Below are 26,518 nucleotides of genomic sequence, written 5' to 3'. Positions count from 1 at the left end.
TAAACAAATTTTTGAAGACAGAAGCCTCTTTTAATCATTAGAATGATGAAGTGCATGTTCTTTTGATATTGTTAGGTACTATTACAGACAAAGAAATGTAAGCATCAATACATTGACATTTGCTCAAGCTAACACAGTAGTGAGCGTTTGGCTAGGTTCGGAAAATCAGTGACCATAATGGATTATGCTAAAATCTAAAAAAATGCTAACAGATCACTCTGTTGTGTGTACTCTTGGCATATTTGTGAAAATCCTGAGAAATTTTCCAATTTCCTGCTTCTTCTTTTTTTTAATTGTGATTTGAGTGAAAGTTTACAGAACACGTTGGTTTTCTATTCAACAATTCATACCATTTTGTTTTGTGAAATTGATTGCAATCCCCACAGTGTAGCAGCTCTCTTCCCACTTCCTCCCTGTATTTACTGTTTCCATTCGTCCTTCTTCTTCTCAGATTGCTTTCTTATATAACTGACAAAGTATATGAAAGCTTTTTAGCTTATTTTGTTTAAGTTTACTGTGTATTAAAAACGTATACTGTTTAATTACACAGTGACTTTTTTTCATTTTAGAAATATTCTTCACAATAAAGACCAACATTTTATAAAAAGTGGGTATTTTGGGTTTGACTTTTTGCTTATTCCATGGAGGCAGCCCCCTTAGAGGATATGACTTAAATTTCAAACTCAGTTTTGTGATGTGTTCAAAGCTAATGTTTAATTACAGAGTATTTACTCCATAACTGAAATGTGATTAGTTCTGACCCTTACGTCTCAGTTGCCTTCACCAAGGGGATACACCCTAATGTTAGACCTTCCTGAAGGTGGTATTGTTACGGTGTTAGGTGCCATTGAGTTAGCTCTGACTCATAGCAACCCTGTGTATAACAGAAGGAAACATTGCCCGGTCCTGTGCCAGCCTCACAATCCTTGCTATACCTGAGCCTATTACTGAAGTCACTGTGTCAGTCTATCTTGTTGAGGGCCTTCCCCTTTTTCGTTGACCCTCCACTTTACTAAGCATAATCTCCTTCTCCAGGGAATGGTTCTTTCTGACAGTGTGCCCAAAGCAAGTGAGATGAAGTCTGGCCATTCTCACTTCCAAGGAGCATTCCGGCTGCACTTCCTCCAGGACAGATTTGTTAGTTCTTTTGGCAGTCCATGGTACTTCCCGCATTCTTCACCAATATCACAACTCAAAAATATCAGCTCTTCTTCTTTGGTCTTCCTTATTCATTGTCCAGCTCTCACATGCATATGAGGCTATTGCAAATACCATGGGTTGGGTTAGGCGCACCTTAATCTTCAAAGAAATATCTTTGCTCTTCAGCACCTGATGGCAGAAGGCTGTAAAGGTAGTAGGTTATGAACTTTGTAGGTGTCTTATACTTTGTGATTTTAATCAATAAATAAGAATGGACATTACTTTAAAAAAGGTAAAATGCGAAGTTTTATGTTTGTTTTCACATGCTTCCTGTGAATTCAGTTTTCATCGTTTATAATATTGTCTTTGAGTTGCAGTGCTCTTCGGCATTGCACTATTAACAAAACTAAACTAGACCTAATGAGACTATGGGACTACCAGGCTCATTGCTATAGTTGGGTCTTGGCTTTGAGTGATTGCCATGTTTCACAATTCCTAGGTGAAATTATTTTACTCAGAAAACTAATAGATCTTTGGAAGGACTATTGTTCTTGTGTGTGATTTAATGGTGTGTACTTTCATTCGACCAATCAGGTTGATGTCCGAAAATCTGCCCCCTCCATGGTTGATCGGCTTCAGAGGCAGATAATCATAGCTGACTGTCAAGTTTACCTGGCTGTGCTTTCATTTGTGAAACAAGAATTATCAGGTATGCTGAGCATTGTTCCTAAAGGCTTTGCCTATGTGGTGGACACGTCAGTAATATTCTTTTTTTTTAGAACCTTTTATTTCATTCTTTGCAATCATGTGGTGCCTCTTTGGGGCATAATATTGATTTATTAGTTGGGAAATTGAAACCACAAGTACTTGATGTGTATTTAGTGGAGCAATTTTAGTCCCAAAGTCTGTGTTTTATCTGCTTGTCTGAGGTAGTTCTTGTCATGTTTTGTTGACATTGAGTCGATTCTGACTCATAGTGATGCTATGTGATGATACATTTGTCTGATAGGGCAGAAACACTGCATTTCTGCCCTATGGGACAGATCTACAGTAAAGAAGCAGATAGCCAAGTCTTTCTCCAGTGGAGGCACTGGGTAGGTTCAAACCCAACCTTTGGCAAATACTTATCCACTGAGCCACCAGAGCTCCTTAATTCTGTCATACTTTGTGAAATTACCAGTACATAGACATATGTGTGAGTAGTACTTTTTCTTTGTGCAAATTAAGTTGTGACAATAACCTTTAAAGTGAAACAGGCTTAAATTTAAGTTTTTCAGGAAGTTATTTTTGAAGGCCTGAGAGCGTACTGAAGATTTCCAATACACTTGAAGGACCTGCGTTTCAAAAACCTTCAGTGAGAGATGTAAACTAATTTCCTAATTAGTCTGTCCAAGACAAATGTTTTCCAGGCTTTTGCAACTTTAATTTCTTGATTGATAGGGACTCTATTGAGTCTCTGACAGCGTGCTGTTAAGACGGTGGCTGAAAGTGGTACTCACTCTTTTGCTAATGTGTTTATGTGTTTATCTGATATTGACAGCTGGAACCTGTCACTTTGATGGATTAGGATTTACTTGAAAAATAAAAATTCAAAGAAGAAATGAAATAAAATTCACAATCAGAAAAGCATTTTCTTCAAAACCTTAAATAAAGAAGGCTACATTGCTGCTAAGTTATCTTATTTCTAGACCACCAGGAACCAACCCCCCTGCCCGCTTTTCTTTCTTCTTCTCTCTCTTTTATTCTGACCCCCAAAAGTTGGACTTCCTAGAATTTATTACTTCCATAGTTATACTGCCTCAGAAACCCAAGGAGGGGTCGCTATGAGTCGGGTCCGACTTGACGGCACATAATAACAACAACAACATACTTTGTTTGCTTTGCTTCATTTAGTATGATTATTTTCTCTTTAATCCTCATCTCAGGACTCTCCCAGTAGCTTACTTACTTGTATGGCATATGGACCATCGCTCACATGTGTTTTATGTACTGCAAGAATATAAAGCCCTCATGTGGTGCTCCACACTGACTCAGAAATAAAAGAGCGGTGAAGCTTGTGTGGACCTCCTTGGACAAGACAGCGCTGGCACTGTCTGTGACGTTGTATTTCCCTGACACCCTCCTGAGAGTTTCTGTAAGAAAGCAGATTTTAGTCATTAAGAAAATATCTACTGAGAGAGAGAAGGATAGAGCAAATATAGTAAAATGTTAACATTTGGGGAATCTGGGTGAAGGGTATCTAGGAAATGTATTAATTTGCAACCTTCCTATAAATCCAAAATTATATCAAAATTAAAAAAAAAAATCTAAATGAATGTATCTGTCCTTCATTTGTTCATTCCTTGACCTATCTGATGTCTAGTCATTGCATATATACTATGTGCCAGGCACTATAATCAATGACTAAACACAGGCTGTGGTCCTTTCCCTCATGAAATTCAGAATCATCAATTAATATTTTATATTTTAAAAATTACTCTGTGAGTGACCAATATGGCAGCACTGAGGCTCAGAAAGACATAGAGGTACATGGGAGGTACAGACAACAAATATGAACCCTTTTGCAATATAGTACTGCATTGTCAGTGAAGGCAAACATGGGTATATGGGTGGATAGATGGGTGGACAGGCTGAACGATTAGGTATGTCTATGAAATGGGGAGTGTATCTAAGAATATATATAGGGTTGGCAGACAATGGTCCTATAAGTTTATGTGAATGATCAGAATTCCCAGGTGTATAGTAGAGCTGACAAGGGGCAAGGTTGTGATCACTGCTTGGTCACAGCCAGCTACCCAGAGGGACCGAGTAGTTGAACCTGTGGGCTTGGGACCATAGTCTCAGGGGACATCAAGCTCAATTGGTATAACATGCTATACAAAATATTGTTCCATTTCCTACTTTGGCGAGTAGCAACTGGGATCTTAAAAGCTAGCAAGCTGCCATCTAGATGCAATGGTGGGTCTTTCCTCATCCAGAGCAAAGAAGAATGAAGAAAACCAAAAAGTCATGGAAACAATTAGTCCTAGCAACTGGTACACCATCCGATCTGCAGCCTATATGACTATGAGACCAGAAGAACTAGATGGTGCCCGGCTACCACTGTCATCCCCTTGGAAGGGGATCTATGTAGGAGATCCTTGATAGAGGGGTAGAACAATGTTGAACAAAACTTAAAATCATTTGGAGGAAAAAAAAGGGGGGACCAGGTTTGCTGGTCTGATAGAGCCTGGTGGAACACTGAGACTATGGCCCCTAGCTGCCCTTCGGGTCTGGAATTGAACCCACACCTGTGATTTCCAGTCAAAAAAAAGACAGGCATATGAGTTGAACATTTGCCTCAAGTAGATACTCTCCTTGGAGAGAACAATCATGGGAGAAACAAGGGCTGCTTATGCAGACAGCTTAGGGGGCAGGAGTCCATAGAGGGATGGACACAGGGAAGAGGTAACTATGGGGAGGAAGTGGGAGAGGAGCTGTTGCATTGTGGTAAATTGTGGTCAATGTCATGAGACAAAGTATATGTGAACTACTGTATGGAAAGTGAATTTGCTCTGTAAATCTTCACCCAAATCACAATAAAGAAAAAAAATTACTCTGTGAAATTAGTGAATATTGTTACAGAAAACTTAGAAAACACACAGAAATATAAAAGAAAGCACATTACCACTGATCTCAACACTTAAAGAATATCACTCTTTATTATCAATATTTTATTTCATATTTCTTATTTTTACAAAATTGAATCTGTATTGTTTTTTGAATATTTTTCATGAAACTCAATTCTCAAAAATATAATTTAAATAATGGCATATTAATTTATCATACAGAAAACTTCCTGCCGTCAACTTGGTCCCAACTCATAGCGACCCTTCTTTGGGTTTCCGAGGCAGTATCTCTATGGAAGTAGATTGCCCAGTCTTCCTTCTGAGGAGTGGCTGGTGGGTTTGATCCTCCAGCCTTCTGGTTAGCAGTCAAAATGCCTTAGGCACTACACCACCAGAGCTCCTATGCCATAATTTATTTAACCAATTCCTCTTGAACATTTGGGTCTTCTTTGCTTTGCAGTTTTTCTTTTTTGCTTATTAGCAAGGAGGAACCTATTTTTATATTTTATTCATAAACTATTCCATAAATTACCTTCATGTATTTTGCTCATTCTTCTAATAGGTTAATATTAATTTGTTTATCATATATTTTTAGCAGCATTCCTGTTTCTTCTTGAAGATATGTAATTTATTGCATGTGATACTGATATTGAAAATGAAATTCTGATAAACAAAAAATCCTGAGGTTCTCACAGCCTCCACTACCCTGAGACCAGATAGTGCCTGTCTACCATTACTGACCACTCTGATCAAGATCGCAATTGAAGGTCCTGGACAGAGAGCGAGAAAAAAATAAATAGAACAAAATTCAATATCATAAAAATGACCAGACTTACTGGTCTGATAGAGACAGATGGAACCCCTAAGCCTATGGCCCATAGACACCCTTCAAGCCTAGAACTGAAATCACCTCCAGGGATCAACTTGCACCCAAACAATAGACAGGCCTCTAAAGTGAATAATAACACCAGGAAGGAATGTACTTCTCAGCACATTCATATAAGACCTGTGGGCAGCATTTGCCCAAGAACAAAGTTCAAAAGGAAGGAAGGGGCAGGAAAGGAGGATGGATGGAAATGGGGAAACCCAAGGAGCAAGTGGGAAGAGTGCTGTCTGCTGAGGGAATTGCAACCGTTGTTACAAAACAAAATGTGTGTAAATTGTTGAATGGAAAACTAATGTGCTTTGTAAACTTTCACCTAAACTATTAAAAAAAAAAACATTTATAAAGAAAAAATAAATCCTCAGGTTCTAATAAATGCACAGGCATACCTCAGCGGTGTTGCAGGTTTGGTACCTGATCACTGCAATAAAGCAAATATTGCAATAAAGCAAGTCGCATAAATTTTTTAGTTTCCCAGTACATATAAGAGTTATGTCCACACTCTCTTGAATGTGCAATAAATAGCATTATGAAAAAGTTTGAAATACTGTGAAAATTTCTAAAATGTGACACACAGACATGAAGTGAGTACATACAGGAAAATGGTACTGACAGACTTACTTGATGCAGGGTTGCTACAGACCTTCAGTTTGTGAAAAACACAGTATCTGCAGAGCACAGTAAAGCACAGTGCAGATAAGATATACCTCTATCCAACCATCATTTGCTTTCTGAATAACTTGGTATTTGTTTCAGACGGATGACAAAAATGTGCTTCATTTGCCTTTCACAAATCCATCCATTGGGTTATTAAAAACTACAGATAACTTACTTTGTTGTTGTACTCTGTTTTTTAGAAAACTTTTAAGGTAATATTCTTGGTTTTAAAAAAAATCCTGCTTCCTGAAGATGTTGGTTTAGGTGCCCCCCACCCACCACTGCCACTATAACATGGCACAAAAGGAATGGTGGAGGGTCACATTGGCTTACTGGACCACATTGGCTGACTGGACCACAATGTAGGGATGAGTCTGTGAAATTTTAACGCATCATACTTTTTCAGGTATTCTTGTGCTTTATTTTATGTAGACGTCTTTATAGTTAATTAACTGCTTCATCATATCTATTTTTCCTGTAATACTTCTTAATTTACTCTGTTATCCAAAAGTTTTTTTTTTTTTTTCAGTGAGCATATATTACTTTTGTAATAAAAAGAGGTGACTTTCAAAATTCTTTTATGGCCTTTGCTACCTAGTTTTAAAAAGTTTCCTTTATTTCCTTTTGGACTTAAAGCTAGGACCCTTGTTTTACTCATCTTTGTATTCTCGGCATATGGTGCTCAATCATTTTTTCTCAAGTCAGATTATTTTCCTTAATTTACAAGTGAGACAGTTGAGGTTATATGATGTACAAGTTTTTTAGTGATGGTAGAACCAAGACTAAAAAGAATCAAACCAAACTTACTGACGTTGAGTTGATCTCTGCTCATAGTGACCCCCGTTGGGTTTCCAAGGCTGTAAATCTTTATGGAAGTAGATTGCCTCATCTTCCTCCCACTGAGCAGCTGGTGGGTTTGAAACAATGAATGACCTGGTTAGCAGCCAAATGCCTTACCCACTACTACACCACCAGAACACCTTAGAACCAACACTAGAGCCGTGGATTTCTTATTTCATAACTGAATTCCTAGTGTCCACACAGTTTTCCCATCACTTTAGTTTAGTTGCTTGTGCCACTGACCTTTCAACAACCCACATCTGAGACCCAGAGTTCTGGGTACCTTCTCCTTCCCAGCCCTTGCCCACATGCTCCCTATACTGATGGAGCTAGTCTGGAATGGTATAGAGCCTCCTCTTGATTCATGCTCTTCTCTAGGCCATATTCTCTAATTACCACTAGTGCCATCTGTCTAAAACTCATTTCCCCTATCCTTTACACACGTCACGTACAAAGAAAACCCAGATCCCTTACTTTGGTGGCATTTAAGAACTTACCCCCCTTCCTGATCTCCCTACATTCCCACTGTCGAATCCAGCCAAGCTGAACTCCTGGTAATTAATGTCCTGAATACCCTTTGCTATCTTATGCCTTGTATACTTGACCCTCTCAGCAAGAAAAGCCCTTGCCCCCTTTATCTTTCCCTTTGCCTATCCAGGTACAGCCCAGGGCTACTGACTTTGTATAAGTCTTCCTCATTGACTTCACCGATCTAGCATTTATTTTCTATGTGTGCATTGTACATAGCCAATCAGCGCATTCATCACACAGCAGTACACATTTTTGTTAACATGAATACCTATAGTGTTAGACTGTAACCTCCTTGAGGGCTGGGCCTGTGTCTGCCTGCCTGTTGGCTTTCCTTCTTTCCCACATTTATTGAGCACTTACTTTGTGTTAGCCACTGTAAGATGATAGATACAGGTGGTCCAGAGATGAATAATATGCAGCTCTTGCCTGAGGGAGCTCATGGTTCAGCAGGGGATAAGGATGAATGAAAAGTAAATTACAATTCAAGGCAGCACTTTCACCAGTAGATACTTACATTAGTCATAAAGGATTCACAGGGGATGAGTGACTCCCAGAACTTTGTGTGGAAAGGTCAAGGATCCCACATCCTGTTCACTAAGCAGAATTGTAAAGAATAAAAGTCCATTTCATTCTCTGTGTTCCTGGCACCTGATATGGCACCTGTGCCCAGCACATAATGGGTGTGTATTGTGTAAATTCAAAGGTGGGAGGGTGGAAGCAGGATGCCATTCAGGCAGGAGGTACATGATATTGAATGGAAGCCCCTGAAGAGTTATCATTGGAGGAGTGATTCTATTAGAATTCTTTCAGCTGGGGTGCAGATAATAATAATAATAATAATAATAAGGAGGGGATTGACTTACGAAAACTTAATCATATTTTGTCCTCCAGAGTCTGTTATGTGGGTTACAAGAAAGACAAGCTTGAGTGCATTTTCCATTTTAGGGTTAACCAGCCTTGTTCTAGGACAAATGAACTGACACAGTGCTACTGGTGGGACCTCTCACCTGAAAAATCACAAAATTTAATTGACAGTTGAGAAATAAACCCATACATCTGTGGGCAACTGATTTTTGACAAGGGTGCTAAGTCCATTCCATGGGGAAAGAAGAGTATCTTTAGTAGATGGTGTTGGGAACATTTAAAAAAAAAAAAATTCTGAGGTGAATTTAGTGTAACTTGATATTTTAACTTTTAAGATAACTCTTAACCTGCTAGCACCCCCATTCTGGGAGCAGGGCTTTCTGTCTCCTCTTCCCCAGCTGAGGAGCTCTGGGAGCATAGTGCCTAAGGCACTTGACTGCTAACCAGAAGGCTGGTGGTTCAAACCCACCAGCCACTCCTCGGAAGGAAGGTTGGGCAATCCTACTTCCATAGTGATACTGCCTCGGAAACCCAAGGAGGGGTCGCTATGAGTCGGGGCCGACTCGACGGCAAATAACAACAACAACTTCCCCAGCTGAGTGATGTCTGGCCCTAATCCGGTAGAGTGAATGGTCTGTGGCTTTTGTTGTCTGTGTGGTGCACATAGATAAGAAAGGCTGAATGATTTATGTGTGACCTTTCAGGAGCCATATGGAAGGTAGGGCAGAGGGTGTGAATTTTGAACATGCTTTTTTCCTATGCTTCTCAGGAAGACGTGATCTCATTTGCTGCATTACCATGTTGAGCTGACGAACCGTCATTCTTGTGGGGGCTGCTGGGCTATGTGTGCAGCCTGCTACAGGTTGACTGTGACTTTGACTCAGCCCTCACTTTGGCTGTGGTTAGATACTGTGGTCCACAGTGTTTGAGATAGCGGAGGAGGATGAGTCCTGGGGAACCTGTTTCAGCACCAAGTTGAACTGTGAAAGTAGTAAGAATTAAATCTCTTTCTCCATATGTATAAACTTTGTTTTGCACGTATTTCAGTTTATAATGTTTGACTTAGCTGAAAATGTTGGGATCTGTTTAAAAAAAAAACTTTGTTGTCGAGTTGGATCTGACTCATAGCGATGCCTCCGTGGGTTTCCGAGGCAGTATCACTATGGAAGTAGATTGCCCAACATTCCTTCCAAGGAGTGGCTATTGGGTTTGAACCGCCAGCCTTCTGGTTAGCAGTCAAGTGCCTTAGGCACTATGCTACCAGAGCTGCTTCTTGGAAACCCAAGGACTGGTCTCTGACTTGGATCCGACTCAAGGGCAGTGAGTTTGATTTTGGTTTTTGGCATATATATATATGTACATACATACATACATACATCTGTGTGTATATGTGTGGGTGAGTGTGTGTGTATATAGTTACCTCTTCCCTGAGTCCTTCCTTCCCATGCACTCCTGCCCCTGAGCTGTTTCCATGTAGCATATGTAAGTGTCTAAGGCACCTGACTGCTAACCAGAGGGCTGGCGGTTCAAACCCACCAGCTATTCCTCAGAAGGAAGGTTAGACCATCTACTTCCATAGTGATACCACCTCGGAAACCCAAGGAGGGGTTGCTTTGAGTTGGGTCTGACTCGACAGCACATAACAACAACAACAACTATATATATATATAGTTATAATTCAAGGCAGCATTTTCACCAGTAGATACTTACATTAGTCATAAAGGATTCACAGGAGATGAGTGACTCCCAGAACTTTATGCGGAAAGGTCAAGGATCCCACATCCTGTTCACTAAGCAGAATTGTAAAGAATAAAAGTCCATATACATATACATACACACACATATATATCCTTTTTTTCAACCTATGTAGAAATTTTCCCTCCTCTCCCATCCCTTGAAACCAACAAAGTTTTGATGTAATTTGTCTCCCTGTCCATACACAGCCCTTCTGTTCTCCCATGCTTGATCTCTCCAAGGAGTGTATCTACCTGATGTAAATGTTCAGCTCATATGCCAGTCTTTTGTTTGGCTGGAAGCCACAGGCGTGGGTTCAATTTCAGACCTGCAGGGCACCTAGGGGCCATAGTGTCAGGGGTTCCACTAGACTGTATCAGACCAGCAAACTTGCCTCCCCCACTTTTTAATTTTATTTTATGATTTTGAGTTTTGTTCAACATTGTTCTCCCACTCTATCCAAGATCTCCTACATAGACCCCCTCTGACCGGTTGACAGTGGTATCCAGACACTGTCTGTAGACTGAGGATCACATGGTGTACCAGTCCCTTGGACTCATTGTTTCCATGTGTCTTTTGTTTCCTTCATTCTTCTTTGCTCTGGATGAAGAGAGACCCATCGTTGCATCTAGATGGCTGCTTGTGAGCTTTTATGATCCCAGTCGCTCCTTGCCAAAGTAGGAGGTGGAACAATGTTTTGTATAGTATGTTATGCCAGTTGAGTTTGATGTCCCCTGTGACCATGGTTCCTGAGCCCACAGGTCCAACTACTTGCTTCCTCCAGGTAGCTGGCTGTGGCCAAGAAGTGACTACAACCTTGTCCCTTGTCAGCTCTACCATATACCTGTAAAGACTCACAGAACATACATATTCATCTGTAGAAACATTGTCTACCAACCCTATACATGGTCATTGGGCACACTCCCCTCTGCGTAGACATACCTAATAATCCTGTGCACCCATCTGTCCACCCGTATATCAATGTTTGCCTTCACTGACAGCACAGTACTGTATGTGCAAAAGGCTTCATCTTTGTTGTCTGTACTTCCCATGCACCTCTCTGTGTCTTCCTCTTCATCAGTGCCACTGTGTTGATTGCTCACATTTGGTTCATTGCCCTTCCCTTCACCCAAATCAATACTTGTCTCTACCTATTTAGCAGTGTTCCCTTCCCTTCCCCTCCCACTCCTGGTAGCCAACAAAGACAGTTTCCTTCCATATATAAACCTTTCCTTTACTTTTACAATAATAGACTAATACAGTGTTCATCCTTCTGTGACTGACTTATTTCATTCACCATGATGTCCTCCAAGTTTATCCACATTTTGTGGTGTTTTGCATTATTCTTTAGGGTTGCATAGCATTCCATTATGTGTATGTACCATAGTTTGGTTATCCATTCTTCTGTTGATGGGCACCTAGGTTGTTTTCATCTTTTTGCTATTGTAAGTAGTGCTGCGATGAACATGAGTATACATATATCTGTTGTCCTGGTGGAGCCCAATTGCTTTTGTATAACAATAATATATGTTCAAGATTCCTATTTCTTTTCTTTTTCTGTTATTTTATTCAAGGAGCTCTGGTGGTGTAGTGCCTAAGGCATTTGACTGCTAACCAGAAGGTTAGTGGTTCAAACCCACCAGCTTCTCCATGGAAGAAAGACTGGGCAATCTACTCCCATAAAGACTTACGTCTTCAGAAACCCAAAAGGGGTCACTGTGAGTCAGAATTGACTGGATGGCAGTGAGTTTGGTTTTTGGTTTGTTATTTTATTCAGTCTTTGACTTTTAGCATCATAACAGTCATCATTCTTCTTTGTGGGCGTGTTGAGTCAATCTAATTACTTGGAAATCCACTTTGTTAGCATACAAAGGAATTTCAGGATTTTTCATTTTCCAAAACACTTTCACTTCCGAGGAAAAAAAGTCACCTACTGAGTCTCTTAAAGGCAGGATCGATGTCTTCTCTTTTTAATTCACATAAAACAGTGTCAGGTACATAGTATTTGTTCAGTCTGTATTTTTGTTAAATTTAACTGAATGAAAACAAATTGTTTCAAACATGTATTACTTTTCAAAGTGTAAAGTTATAAAAGTGGTTTCCTTCTTTAAAAATAATTTATAGACCAATTTGTTTCACCTATTCAGCCTATCCTATAAACCCACTCACGTCAAGTGGATTCCACTAATCACAACCCCATTGGGTTTACAGAAGTAGATTGCACCATCTTCCTTCTGTGGAATGGCTGGTGGGTTTGAACTACCAAACTTCTGGTTAGCAGTCAAATGCCTTAGACACTGTACCATCAGAAATCCTTATCCTATCCTGTAGCATTCATATTTTAGTGCTACAAGACATTCATCAATCAAAACTTATAGGATAGTTATGTTTTTAATGTTGACCCCATAGGAAATATAGTCATTGTTTCTCAAAAGATTGATAATAAAGTACCAGCTTGATACCATGGACCAAGGGTTCCTAAAACTATGCCTGGGTTTGAGATTTTTCTAGGCAGACTCACAGTCCTCAGGACTCAGCATATAGTTGTACTTATGGTTATGATTTGTTACAATGAAAGGATATAGAACAAAATCAACAAAGGGAAAAGGTGCATGGGCAAAAAGCCGAAAAGAAACCAGGCACAAGCTTCTGTGTATCCTCTCCCAGTGGAGTGGATGCAGTTAATTCTCCCATAAAGGAGTTGTGACAACACTTATGAAATGCTGTCAACCAGGGAAGCTCCTTAGACACTCAGTGCTTAAGGTTTTTATTGGGGTCTTATTAAGTAGGCAGCCCCTGTTTGAAATGTATTCAGAGTCCAGACTCCCAGAAGAGAAGCAGATGCTCAGCATAAACCATATTTTTGTACAAGACGTTTAGGCACAGTGAGCCACTCTTAGCAGTTCTGGGATTAATGAGAAGCCTCCTAAAATCCAAGTCCCCGACCAAGAGGCAACTTATAAGCAAGAAAGAATAGAAGTCAGGCCTGTTATGTTAATGATTTCCTGCATATATCATTTTGTCTTAGCTCACCTTTAACTCAAAACTCAGGATTTCATAAATTAAGTTTTTATATTATATATTTTCTGAAATATAAAAATGCCTTTTTAAAAACTATGTTTTTAATGTTGACCCCATAGGAAATATGGCCATTGTTTCTTAAAAGATTGATAATAAAGTACTAGTTTGATACCATGGACCAAGCTGGTCCAATATTGACTGAACAAATACTATGTTCCTGCCACTGTTTTATGTGAATTAAGGTTTTTCGGATGTCTTAGAAAGTGCCTGGAAGCCTGATAGTTCACACTGTCTTTCGTTTGTGCTTTGGGGTCCTAGTTTTGTACCATATTAGTGATAGGGCCGAGTGCATAAGCTTTCTCCTGAATTTATAAGGGAACATTTTTGTTTTACAAAAATCCCTACAGAAGACCATTTTTCAGAAATGTGGCAGTGATTCAGTCAGTCAGACAAGCAGAGAGAGATCTGAAGATGAAAATGTTCATAGAGGTGGCCTAAGGTCTTGTGCTGAGAGGGGCTGGTCGTGTTAATGGAGGGTGATCAATACCAGTTCTTATCTCTTCCCTTTAAAGTTTTCTTTGGTAATATTTGGTAAATATTTCTCAAGAGTACTCTGGAAGAACAATTGGCTTAATGGAAAATAATGGTAGCAACCTTAAAAATAACAGCTTTTGACCCCATCACTTGGGATAACTTGTTCAGTGCCACTTCCTTCACTGTGGATTTCTCTTGGCTGGGCACTGGGTAAACACCCATTATCAAAGACCAAATAAAGCCACTTGATAAGGGTGTGGTTAGGCCACACAACAGACATCAGACAAAGACAAGTGGGGGATTTATTGCATCTCTGCATTTAGCATGAATGAATGTTTTGGTAATAGAGTTGTCATTTGTCTACCTAATAAATATTAATTACTTGTTTTTGTTTGCTTGTTTTAGTTTTTGGCAAGACACCGTACTTGGTGCTTGGGTATGTATTTAGCAGTGAATTAGGCTTAGATCTTATCCTTGAGAAGGAATGAAACACAGAGCTGAAAAATGTAAGATTTATGAAAGACGTTGTCAGTGAAGTGCCTTGATGGTTCAGACAGTGGAGCATTTCACAGAGCATGGGGGGCGGGGAGATTCAAATGATGCTTGCATTCATTTATTTAGCATATAACTCACTGCCATTGAGTCAATTCCAGCTCACAGTGACCCGCGCTATAGAACAGGTTAGAGCTGCCCCAAGGCTGTAAATCTTTGCAGAAGCAGACTGCCACATCTTTGTACTGTGGAGCAGCTGGTGGGTTCAGACTGCCAACGTTTTGGTTAGCAGTCAAATGCTTTACCCACTGGGCCACCAGAGCTCCTTCATTCAGCATAGAGTTCATATTTATACACTTTACACTACCTACTGCATGAGGGACTTGATAAAACAGTGAGCTGAAAATTCAGAGTTCTTGCAAAGTTGTCTTAAATTGTAATGAAGAGAGACAGGCAGGAAATAAAGAATGAAATAAGTGCTGTGAATAAAACAGGGTACATTGGTTTTTTAAATTTTGCTTGATTTTCAGGTGGTTTTTCACTATCCAGTACTAGTAACCTCCAGAAATTATTTGAAGGCTTATTTTTAAATGTTTTTCCTCCCTTGTCTTTACAGCATATATAAAAGGTGGGTGGATCCTCAGGAAAGCCTGGAAGATTTACAATAAATGTTATCTGGACATCAATGCCCTTCAGGAGCTGTATCAGAAGAAGCTAACTGAAGAGCCCTTAACTTCTGATGCTGCAAATGATAATCACATTGTGGCTGAAGGGGTGTCTGAGGAGTCTCTAAACAGACTGAAAGGTGCTGTTAGCTTTGGATATGGCCTTTTTCACCTTTGCATATCCATGGTGCCCCCAAACCTGCTCAAAATCATCAACCTGCTGGGTTTTCCTGGAGACCGCCTACAGGGGCTTTCTTCACTGATGTATGCAAGCGAAAGTAAGGACATGAAGGCCCCTTTAGCTACGTGAGTAGCTATATTGCAATGCTTTGGTAGATAATATAGTGTTGAAAGTAAGTAAACTTCAATCAAAAACTTTAAAGGAAACTGCAGGTAAAATGTTTGGCTGTTTAATATGACTCCATGCCTTGTGTCTTTTAATGAAATACTGAAGACTGTGCTTGGTGGTAGTGGTGCTGACTTTAGAGAACAGGGCACTCACACACAGTCATTGATCATCTTACATCATTTGAGTCCTGTGACCATACCTTTCATCCTCAAATGATTTTTAAGCAGTTTTGTGACTTTCAACACAGTGAATGAGATTTATAATCTTGATTTTGGGATACTAATTTTTAATACTTGATTCTTGAGTTTTTATTCCAGAAATTACCTCATATTGGGTAACTTCCTTTGTGATACTTCTGTTGGGTCAATTGTTCTCTTGTATGTGGCTGGGATATTTGTGTTTTTCAGCGAAATTGAATCATGCTGCTTTGCTTAGTCTAAACTTAAATGGTTAAATATGTAAACAGGACGGTGTGAGGAAGCTGATATGTAACTACCCAGAGCCAAAAGTTGCCCATTTGTGTATCACTTATCGATGATGTGGTTTTTGTTCAACCTGGCAAATATTTGCAATCTGCAATTTAAGTATTTTACCAAACAGCAGATGTCTTTTGTCTGACATCATACCACTTATCCATTTTTTTTTAATGTTGATATCATAGAAGAACTTCATGACTTCTGTGTCTACTAATGTCAGTACTGAGGAATTTGAATTTTAACTCGTAATGAGTTGATAGCTATTAACTATATTATTAATTTTTTATTTAAAAAATATCCGTACCTTCCCAAACTCATTTAATTACACAGTTGCCCTTTATTAAGTTGACTACATAGATTTGTAATTTATGATAAATTATCTCAGTGTTTATCTTCCTATTATTTTTGCTTATCTCTGAGAAAGGAGTGAACTGACTTAGTAATATAAATTGGTATGATCACCTCAAGAGAACCAAATTCATGAGCACACTAGAAGTACATATTTGCATAAAAATGTTTAATGTGTTGGTTAAACCTTTTTGTTTATTCATTAAAGCAAGTACCAGTGAATCTGTTCTATTTATCTAGTATAAAATGGCATTTTTTCTTGAAAGTAATGAATTAAGAAAATTTAAACTAATTTATTTATTTGTTAGCTTTTAAATTGCATATCCTCAAAAGGGCTTTTTATTTGGTCCTCTCATTTATTTTAACCCAACTTTATATAATTTGTGTCAGTGGTCCCTATGTTTAAATTTGGATTTTGAAGCTTATATCTTAACTTTTGTGAAACCAAACTCGCTGCCGTTGAGTCAGGTCTGACTCATAGCGACCCCTCCCTGGGTTTCCGAGATGGTATCACTATGGAAGTACATTGCCCAACCTTCCTTCCAAGGAGTGGCTGGTGGGTTTGAACCACCAGCCTTCTGGTTAGCAGTCAAATGCTTTAGGCATTATGCCACCAGAGCTCCTAACTTTTGTGAACCCAAGAAAAACAGTATTTTTTTTTCTTTTATAAAAAAGTAATGCTTTTATTTTGAGGGGATGATATATTTATGATGAACAACTACTGTTTTCTAATTTGTGCATTGATGAATAAGATGTAGAATTGAGAGGTTTACATCACTCATGTGTTCGTGATCCACACAGCAGGCTCAGAAAAGCCAACTGCTTCTTTTGCCCTAGTCTCCTCTCACCAAATGGAAGGAAGTGTGTTGATTTAGACATTGTGCTAAAGTTGCAGTCTTCTGTATATTGATAACGTTAACATGGGAGGGATACTCTGATTTTACTTCTTCAAAGACTACATAGTAAGCTTTTTGGAAGGCGTGTATGTTGGAAGAGCACATACTGATTTTAAGAAATAAGAAAAACGATTTGCTCAATGTTTCTTTCCCTCTTCCTTTAGATTAGCTCTTCTCTGGTATCACACTGTCGTCCGCCCTTTTTTTGCCTTGGATGGCAGTGACAACAGAGCAGGTCTGGATGAAGCTAAGGAAATTCTTCTCAAAAAAGAAGCTGCTTATCCAAACTCTTCTCTCTTTATGTTTTTCAAGGGACGAATACAACGATTAGAGGTACTGTGCCTTCCCTGTCTTTTTCAAATAAAAATGTAGATTGATGATCAAATCTGTAATTCTCACTCGAGAGCTGCTGTCAAAATAAGCCAGACTGTCGTTGGGCAGAGGAACGTTTTGTTCCTTTGCCTCTCATAGCATCATTGCTACAGAAGCTTCCCAAAACTCATGTTGTTAATCCATTACCTTCTTCTGTTCAGGAGCCATGAGTGGAATAGGGTGACATTCCTCCTTGTTAATGAGACAGGATTGATGTTCTCTAAGCGTAAGGAATAGGGGCATCATTAATGCTCTTGGTCAAAGAATCTAGAAAACATTTCTTTTCCCTCTTCAGTTGCTAATAATTGATTTTAAATGTTGATCTTAGGTTATAATTTATATAAAAATTACTGCCTTAATGTCAGGGCAGCATCAGCTTTAATTTTTTTATTTTATTTTATTTTTAATTTTATTTGATTTGGGTGAAGATTTACAGAGCAAATTCACTTTCCATACAACAGTTCACATATACTTTGTCTCATGTCATTGACCACAGTTTACCACAATGCAACAACTCCCCTCCCACTTCCTCCCCATAGTTACCTCTTCCCAGTGGCCATCCCTCCATGCTGTCCTGCCCCCTGAGCTGTCTCCCTGTGCATAAGCAGCCCTTCCTTCTCCCATGATTGTTCTCTCCAGGGCGTGTGTCTACTTGAGGTAAATGTTTAACTCACATGCCTGTACTTAGTTTGGCTGGAAACCACAGGTGTGGGTTCAATTCCAGACCTGAATGGCAGCTATCGGCCATAGTCTCAGTGGTTCCACCAGGCTCTATTGGACCAGCAAACCTGGTCCCCACCTTTTTTTTTTTTTTTTTGCCTCCACATGATTTTTTGTTCCACATTGTTCTCCCTCTCTATGCAGGATCTCCTACATCCCTTCCAAGTGGATGACAGTGGTAGCTGGGCACCATCTAGTTCTTCTGGTCTCATAGTTGTACAGGTTGCAGATCAGATGGTGTACCAGTCGCTAGGACTGATTGTTTCCATTAATTTTGGTTTTCTTCTTTCTTCTTGACGAGGAGAGACCTGTTGTTGCATCTAGATGGCAGCTTCCTAGCTTTTAAGGTCCCAGTCGCTACTCGCCAAAGTAGTAGGTGGAACAATGTTTTGTATAGTATGTTATGCCAATTGAGCTTGATGTCCCCTGTGACTATGGTCCCAAGCCCACAGGTTCAACTACTTGGTCCCTCTGGGTAGCTGGCTGTGACCAAGCAGTGAGCACAACCTTGCCCCTTGTCAGCTCTACTATACACCTGGGAATTCTGATCATTCACATAAACTTATAGGACCATTGTCTGCCAACCCTATATATGATCTTGGATACACTCCCCATTTCATAGACATAGCTAATCATTTAGCTTGTCCACCTATCTATCCATCCATATACCCCTGTTTGCCTTCACTTACAACTCAGTACTGTATATGCAAAAGGGTTCATATTTGTTGTCTGTACTTCCCATGTACCTCTCTATGTCTTCTCATCCTCAATGCTGCCATATTGGTCACTCACATTTGGTACATTGCCCTTCTCTTCACCCAAATCAATATTTATCTCTATCTAACAGCATTCCCTCCTCTCCACTCCCACCCCTGGTAACCAACAAAGAACATTTCCTTCAATAGATAAACCTTTCCTTAACTTTTACAATAACGGACTAATACAATATTTGTCCTTTTGTGACTGACTTATTTCACTCAGCATAATGTCCTCCAAGTTATCCACGTTATGCGGTGTTTTGCAGCTTCTACATTATTCTTTAGCATTGCATAGTATTCCATTGTGTGTATGTACCATAATTTGGTTATCCATTCCTCAGTTGATGGACATCTAGGTTGTTTCCATGTTTTGGCTATTGTAAATAGCAGCATCAGCTTTTAAATAATAATAGTTTTGATTACTTTTTCCTGTGTTTAATTGACAAGTACTATGGCTAAGAGCTTTACACGCATTATCTAATTTAATCCTCGGAACACTCCTGTGATACAGGCATAAAGTTATCACCTGCATTTTATAGAAGAGAAAAGAGGGGCTCAGAGAGAGGTTCAATGGCCTTCCCTGGCCCAGGCTGCCTCACTTCAGATCAGAATGTTGTCTGGCCTGTGGAGGGGCTCCCCTTCCCCTTTGCACCTCATTTTCATCTGCTTGTTGAGAACATGAGGGTTTGGAGAAACATGCACATATTATAAGAAGAAAATTATATATGAAAAGTGACTGTCATGCTGGATGTACCAGCTATATTCTTACCGGTAGCTATTAGTGAATCAGTTTGAAGTTTTAGCGTTAGCATCTACCCTCCAGTTACCCATGCACTGTGCCACACAGTCAGTGCTAGAGGTCAGCTCCCAGCAAGCCCCATATGTACCTTTGAAGACTTTTGCCCGGGAAAGCTTTCATGAGTACAGGAATGATTTGTTCACAAATTGTTTTGTTGGCAACGGGTTGTATATTACTTCCCCAATCATTTTATTCCTTCACGCATTAAGACTCCTGAAACTTGAATATGACTCCTAAATCTGAAGACTCCACAGAGCAGTTCTCTAAGCCCTTCATATATGCAAGTTGCATTTTAGAGATTATACCAGCAGTTTGTAATTGCAGCACAGTACAGAAATCTCACCAGCATCTGAATTATTTAAACCCAGCCTGATTCCTTTTTCTTCTTGTTATCTTAAAATGTTTTCTTTGCATTGAGGCTCATGAACCTTTTTTTTCTGTTGTGATTTAAAAACATAGTTCTCTGATCCATCTCTCATGTAGTAGAGTCTGTCTGTCAGTGTTCTTTCCTTTTGAAATCAGCACTGGGTCCCTACTTGTAGGAGAGTATGTTCAGACTGTTAAAGTTTATCTGTTCCCTTGGGTTTGTGCAGGAGGAAACAGCATGGGGAAAGAAGTCTTCCATTGACCAAGCCTTCTCACTTCTGTAGGAGCTCTGGTAGTATAGCGGTTAAAGCATTCAGCTACTAACCAAAAAGTCGGCAGTTTGAACCCACCAACTGCTCCACAGGAGAAAGATGAGGCAGTGCACTTCTGAATGATTAACAGCCTTAGAAACCCTATGGAGCAGTTCTTCTCTGTCCTGTAGGGTTGCTATGCGTTGGAATTGACTCAGTGGCAGTGGATCTCATTTTTGTGACCATGTATGTAATGAAATTTGCAAAGAGGATAAGTGCTTTCTTAGATTTAAATTTCTCAAAGGGCACATCTTATACATTTGGAATAGCTGTGAATATGATGTTACTAGATTCTGTGTTCAACAGGGATTTGCTGGCCGGGAGTGAGAGCCTGTGATATAAAATTGTGGCAACTCAGTAATGAGGCACCCTAGCACTAGGCATTCATTAGAGTTCTCTCCCTTTAGTCACTGATGACTGAATGCTCTAAATTGGGTTCTGAAGCTGCTAAACGGACATGTGAAAACAAGTCAGGGCTTATATTTTGTTATGCTTTGCATTTCAGTTAATTTTTTATTTGAAAATGGAAACGTTTAACTTTTGGTTAAAGTAATAACTTCTGTTTTTAGAAACTTAATTTGGCATGGTTTTGGTTTGTGCCACAATTCATGCTCATTAGGGACTGAGTGAATGCTGAAAGCAAATGGTCATTAGTTGTTGTTGGGATGATTCTAAAATGAAAAAGCCACAGCTCCCTCAGAGGATTCTTATAGGAGTGGTTGGTTGAGTCACCAAGTGAACATGCTAAAGAGGACATCCGTGGCTCAGTAACAGAATTCTCCCTTTCCTTGTGGGAGACGCAGTTCGATTCCTGGCCAGTGCACCTCAGGCACACCCACCACCCGTCTGTCACTTGGAGTTCGTGTGTCGCTATGATGCTGGACAGGCTTTCGCAGACTTCCAGACTAAGTCAGACTAGGAAGAAAGGGCTGGCTATCTATGTCCAAAAATCAGCCAGTGAAAGAAAACCCTAGGGATCACAGTGGTTCTATTGGGCCCATCACAGGGCTCAGGCAGTGTTTTGTTCCATTGTACCTGGGGTCACCAGGAGTTGGGCTGGCTCAATGGCAGCTGACAGCAGTCACCATTATAGCTGTTAGCAAGGTGTTCAGTCCCTTTTCAGGTAGAGTTGTGAGAGGAGTGCAGGGGGTAGATGTTAGAATGCCTTCATGGTGAAGTAGCATGCTTACTTAGCTGGTATCGGATTTGAAGAGAAAGAAAACAAGACCTGTGAGTGTGCTCATTTAGTGGGCTGTAGTCTAGGGGCTGAGAAAAATGTGACAAATGTTTCCGTTTGACTCTTCTCAAAGCCCCAGAAGATGAAGGGATATTAGACTAACTTGAAATATGGTTGGAATTATCCTCAAGTACCCAGACACCAGAGTTTCATAAATCTTCCCAAGCAAGTGTGTAGGATGGTACCAGATAGTAGCACCCTTCATTTGCAGATGAGGAACGCTGCCCAGAGAGGCTGTGATAGGGCTCTTGACAAAGGTGTTTTCTAAGGCCTCTAAAGCTCCAATTCAGTTTCTGGAAACACATGTGGCTCAAGGCAATGGATGAATTTGCTTGCAAAGAATCTTCTGTCTTTTCAGTGAGCATTTAGGTTAGAGACGGGGCCCCCTGAGGTCATTTTTATTAAAAACAAAACAACAACAAAAAAAACCAGAACCTGGTCTAGGGGCCCTAATTTAGCAGAAGCATCATGTAATGCATGGTTAGTTTCCTTTGTGACTCAGAATCTGCAAAATTATGTGAACAGCTGCCTTTATGTCAACTTGCTGTCACACAGGGTGACCGGCTCAATGTGTGCTGATCGGTTTTAATTTTCCTGCACTTTTCTTTCTTCTTCTTTTTTGTCCATCCCACAGATCAACACTTGTACTGGGTACGTCACCTCTAGTCGTCAGGCTATGTGGCCAAGGGGGCAGAACACAGCAGATTTTTAAAATACCCATTTCTGTGAAGTGTGTTGGTCCTCATTATTCACAGATTCCATTTTGTGAATTCATCTATTCACTGAAATTTATTTGTAATCCAAAATCAGTTCACAAGGCACTTTTCATGGTCATTCATGGACATGCAGAGAGCGGTGAAGAAATTGAGTCACTTAATGGCCATGGTCCCAGCTGAGGTCAACCAGGCGTCACTCTGCCGCCTTGTTTCAGCTCTCATACTGTACACAGCTGTCCTTTTTTGCATTTTGAGCTTTTAGTTGGTGGTTTTGCTGTTTAAAATGACCCCAAACATAGTGGTGAAGTGCTGCCTGCTGTTCCTACATGCAAGAAGGCTGTGTGTGTCTTATGGAGAAAATAGGTGTGTTATGTAAGCTTTGTTCAGGCGTGAGTTATATATAGTGCCGTTGGCCATGAGTTCAATGTTAATGAATTTATAATATCTACTAAATAAGGTGTGTTTAAACAGAAGGACACATAAAATAAGGTTATGTGTTGACCAGTTGATGAAACTGTTGTGACCAGATGCCCACAGGAACCTGGCCTTGTATTTCCCTCAGAGCAGTGGTTCAGTATTCACTTCCAGTGTTTGCAGTGATGTTATGGAACATAACTACTGCAGAAGAGAATTAACTGTATCTATGCACCCATAAACTCATGGCTGTCAAGTCGATTCCGACTCAGAGCAACCCCATGTGTTACAGACTAGAACTGCTACATAGTATTTTCATGGCTGTAATCTTTATGGGAGAAAATCAGCAGGACTTCCTTCCTTCCTTCCTCCCTCCTCCCCTCCAGCCCTCCCTTTCTGTTTTGCTTCTGGGTGGGTTCATGCCGCCAGCCTTTAGGTTAATAGACAATGGCAAACTGCTTGTACCGCCCAGGGACCGCTATCATACACGCATGTATGATATACACACACACGTGTAAGAATAGCATGTTGGTCAGTTTGCCTTATTTGCAACTCTTATGTATTGGTCCACATGTCCTGGCTGCTTCCGTCTGTCAGGAATCAAATAATTCACATTTGTGTAAAGACTAGTACCTTCTACTGTTTGAAGTGATACAAGATAGGTATGGTCTTTCCTTCTGGAACCCTTATTATATAATTTTTCTCTCGTTTGAAGTTGCATCCTTTACTTTTTTCTTTTTCTGTGAGGATACAACCTCTCACTGCTGGCCGGCTCTGCTCATCTCTTGGTGTTTCCCTCCCACTACCCTCTGCCCGCTGAGGAAGGTGCAGTGACAGAATGTCTCTTTCTGTGGCCAGTGTCTGCAGGGGCTACTTTGATGGTTGACCTGCACTTCACTGTGTTCCTGTCACCCAGGTGTCCCATTCCCTTCCCCAGAGGCTAGGGGTCCTCGGGAGGAGCTCTGGTAGCATAGTGCTAAGGCACTTGGCTGCTAACCAGAAGGCTGGCGGTTCAAACCCACCAGCCACTCCTCGGAAGGAAGGTTGGGCAATCTACTTCCTTAGTGATACTGCCTCGGAAACCCAAGGAGGGGTCGCTATGAGTGGGGTACGAATCGATGGCACATAACAACAACAACAACAACAACAGCAGGAGTCCTTATCTCTGATTGCTCTCAGCAATGTTCTGTATGAACAGTGCGCACACTTCTTCCCCAGCATGCATGCGTCTGTCTCTGGACCTACTTTCCACCCATTATTTCAGATCCTCTTCATTTGTGAGAGGTACTCTGAAAAATTAGTTTTAGTGCTTTCTCTCTGTACTTTTATTAGGGTAAACTACATTTTTCGTGTGTGCTCTCCAGAACAAGTGGGAGAGACAGAACTGTGGACGCTGATCTCTTTGGGGATTAATTTACCGGTGAGAGGAGGCACCTGCGAGGTTGAGCGTCGGGACCCAGTGCAGAGGCGGCCGAGCCTCTGCTGCTCTCCCTCCCTGGGCTGTGCTGACATTATCGGAGCCACTCACTGGCAGCAGTAGCAGTTTCTTTGCATCTGCTGAAGGGCAAGCCAACCTCCTGTATTTGAACAGCTTGCCCTCTCAGCATGATGTAATGTTGTTATTTATAGTCTCAGGATGAAGGCAATGCAGGAAGAGAAATCATTCCCTCAAGTTCTGTTAATTGTAGTCTTTTCTTCCTCCCTCCTACGTAGCTGTCTTCATTACCTCAGGCACCAAGGCATAAGAGTGCCATTTATTCTTAATAGTATACAAAATGAGAGATTGATTTAATCTAGTGTAGGGAAGATAGGAGTGGGCATTTATCTTCACTCTCCAACTAGATAAATCTGTATTGCGTGGTTTAATGGCTCTGCTCACTGGAATGAGAAGAAGGTAGTAACCCAAATTACTAATAATTAAAGCTCATTTGGTGTTCTTTAACCCTATTTTTATAAGTTGTTGGGCTGGAAAGCAACTCAAAAGTCAATATTGATTTATATCTCTAGGCTCTCTAAGTGCATAAGAGGATGAGCTTCCTTTGCCCACACAGCCATAGTGCTAAGCAGAGGGGTTAAATGCGTAATCCGCTGATGGGTGTCCTTGATAACAGTATTGCTAAACCAGTTCTGCTACTCAGCACCATTAGTGCTGAACCTCTTGTGAGTAAGACGGTTTTTCACCAGGTGTGCCCCTTTGTGCCACAGGTGACAAGGAGATGCTCTTATTTTAAAATACCTATCTAATAGTTTAAGAAGTTAAGCAGCTTTATAAAAGTTAACCCAGTGATAATTAAATTCTAATGTTTTACTTAAAATTATTTTGTCATCTTTAATATACATAGAGGAGGCTTTATGCAGTTTTGTTTACAAACTAATGTCTACATGTACTAACATAGTTTATAAATAACCAATATCCAGAATATTTAGATTTCCATTCCATCCCATATCTTAATATTTCCCTGTTGTTGGGAAATTGTTGATAGGATATTTCACTAATTTTGTTTCTCTGTTATTTCCTAGTATCTCATTGTGATAACAAGCATACAATAAATACCTGTATTAAATTTTTTTTTTTCTTGAGTTATTTCCTTAGGGCATAGCTCCAGTGGTGCCATTATTAGAATTAAACAGTATGAACAGCCCTGTAGCTCTTGTTATATAAGAGATTATACTGAAGAAATGGTGAGATAATTATTTACTATTTTGTGTATGATATCAGCAGCATTGTTCCTCACCATAATTTTGTTATGTCTATTTTTATAATTGTTCAAATTAAAGCAATGTAAAGATGGTTCTTCAATGTTCCTGAAAAGACACCCTCTGTTCATGGATCAGAAGGCTTAATATTGCTGAGATGGCAGTATTCTCCTAGTTGATCTACAGATTCAGTGCAATCCTTATCAAAATCACAGCTTATATTTTTGCAGCAGTTGACAAACTGAACCTAAAATTCATATGGAAACTCAAGGGATCCAGAGTAGGCAAAACAATCTTGTTAAAGAAGAAGAATCTTGGAAAACTCACATTTCTCAATTTTAAAACTTACTACAAAGCTCCCATAATCAACTGTATGGTATTGGCATAAGCATGGGCAGATAGATCAATGGAATAAAATTGGTAGCCGATAAATAAACCTTTACATTTATGGTCAATAGAATTTTGCCAAGCATGCCGAGACAATTCACTGGGCAAATCCTATCTTTCAACAAATGGTGATGGGACAACTGGATATCCACGTGGCAAAACAATGAAGTTGGAGTCTTACTTCACATACACAAAAATGAACTCAAATAGATCACAGACCCAAATGTAAAAGTTAAAACTATAAAACTCTCTGGTAGGTCAATGTCTTGTTAGATATGACACCAAAAGCACAAACAATAAAAGGAAAAGATAAGTAAATTTGAATATATCAGAGTTAAACATTTTTGGCTACAAATGATACCATTAAAAAATTGAAAAGACAATTTGTAGAATAGGAGAAAATATTTGCAAATTATATATCTGGTAAGGGACTTGTATCCAGACTATGTAAAGGAATCTTACAACTCAATAATCATTCAAAAGAAGAATCACTCAAACAATAGATACTTCTCCAAAGACATGCAAACAGTCAAGTCCATGAAAAGATGCCAGCATCATTAAGTCATTAAGGAAATCAGAAATGATAGATACTATTTCACACTCAGTAGGATGGCTATAGGAGCTCTGGTAGCATAGGGCCTAAGGCACTTGACTGCTAACCAGAAGGTTGGCGGTTCAAACCCACCAGCCACTCCTTGGAAGG

The 26,518-nt window shown here is 40.0% G+C and overlaps 1 protein-coding gene across 1 annotated transcript in view; it reads left to right on the top strand.

Moving 5' to 3' along the window:
- The window catches only part of TTC39C (tetratricopeptide repeat domain 39C), a 138,785-nt gene that overhangs the window by 68,030 nt on the left and 44,237 nt on the right, over positions 1 to 26,518 (top strand). The window contains exons 4-6 of the mRNA XM_007935578.2: positions 1,735 to 1,849; positions 14,921 to 15,275; positions 17,203 to 17,371. Of these exons, the coding sequence (XP_007933769.1) occupies positions 1,735 to 1,849; positions 14,921 to 15,275; positions 17,203 to 17,371 (639 nt within the window). The remainder of the gene's footprint in view (positions 1 to 1,734; positions 1,850 to 14,920; positions 15,276 to 17,202; positions 17,372 to 26,518) is intronic.

Source organism: Orycteropus afer, unplaced genomic scaffold (genome assembly GCF_000298275.1).
Source record: "Orycteropus afer afer isolate SDZICR_OR568_19922 unplaced genomic scaffold, OryAfe1.0 scaffold00030, whole genome shotgun sequence".
Classification (NCBI taxonomy): domain Eukaryota; kingdom Metazoa; phylum Chordata; class Mammalia; order Tubulidentata; family Orycteropodidae; genus Orycteropus; species Orycteropus afer.
Note: the sequence above shows the minus strand (reverse complement) of the source record. Positions and strands in the feature narration are given on the sequence as shown.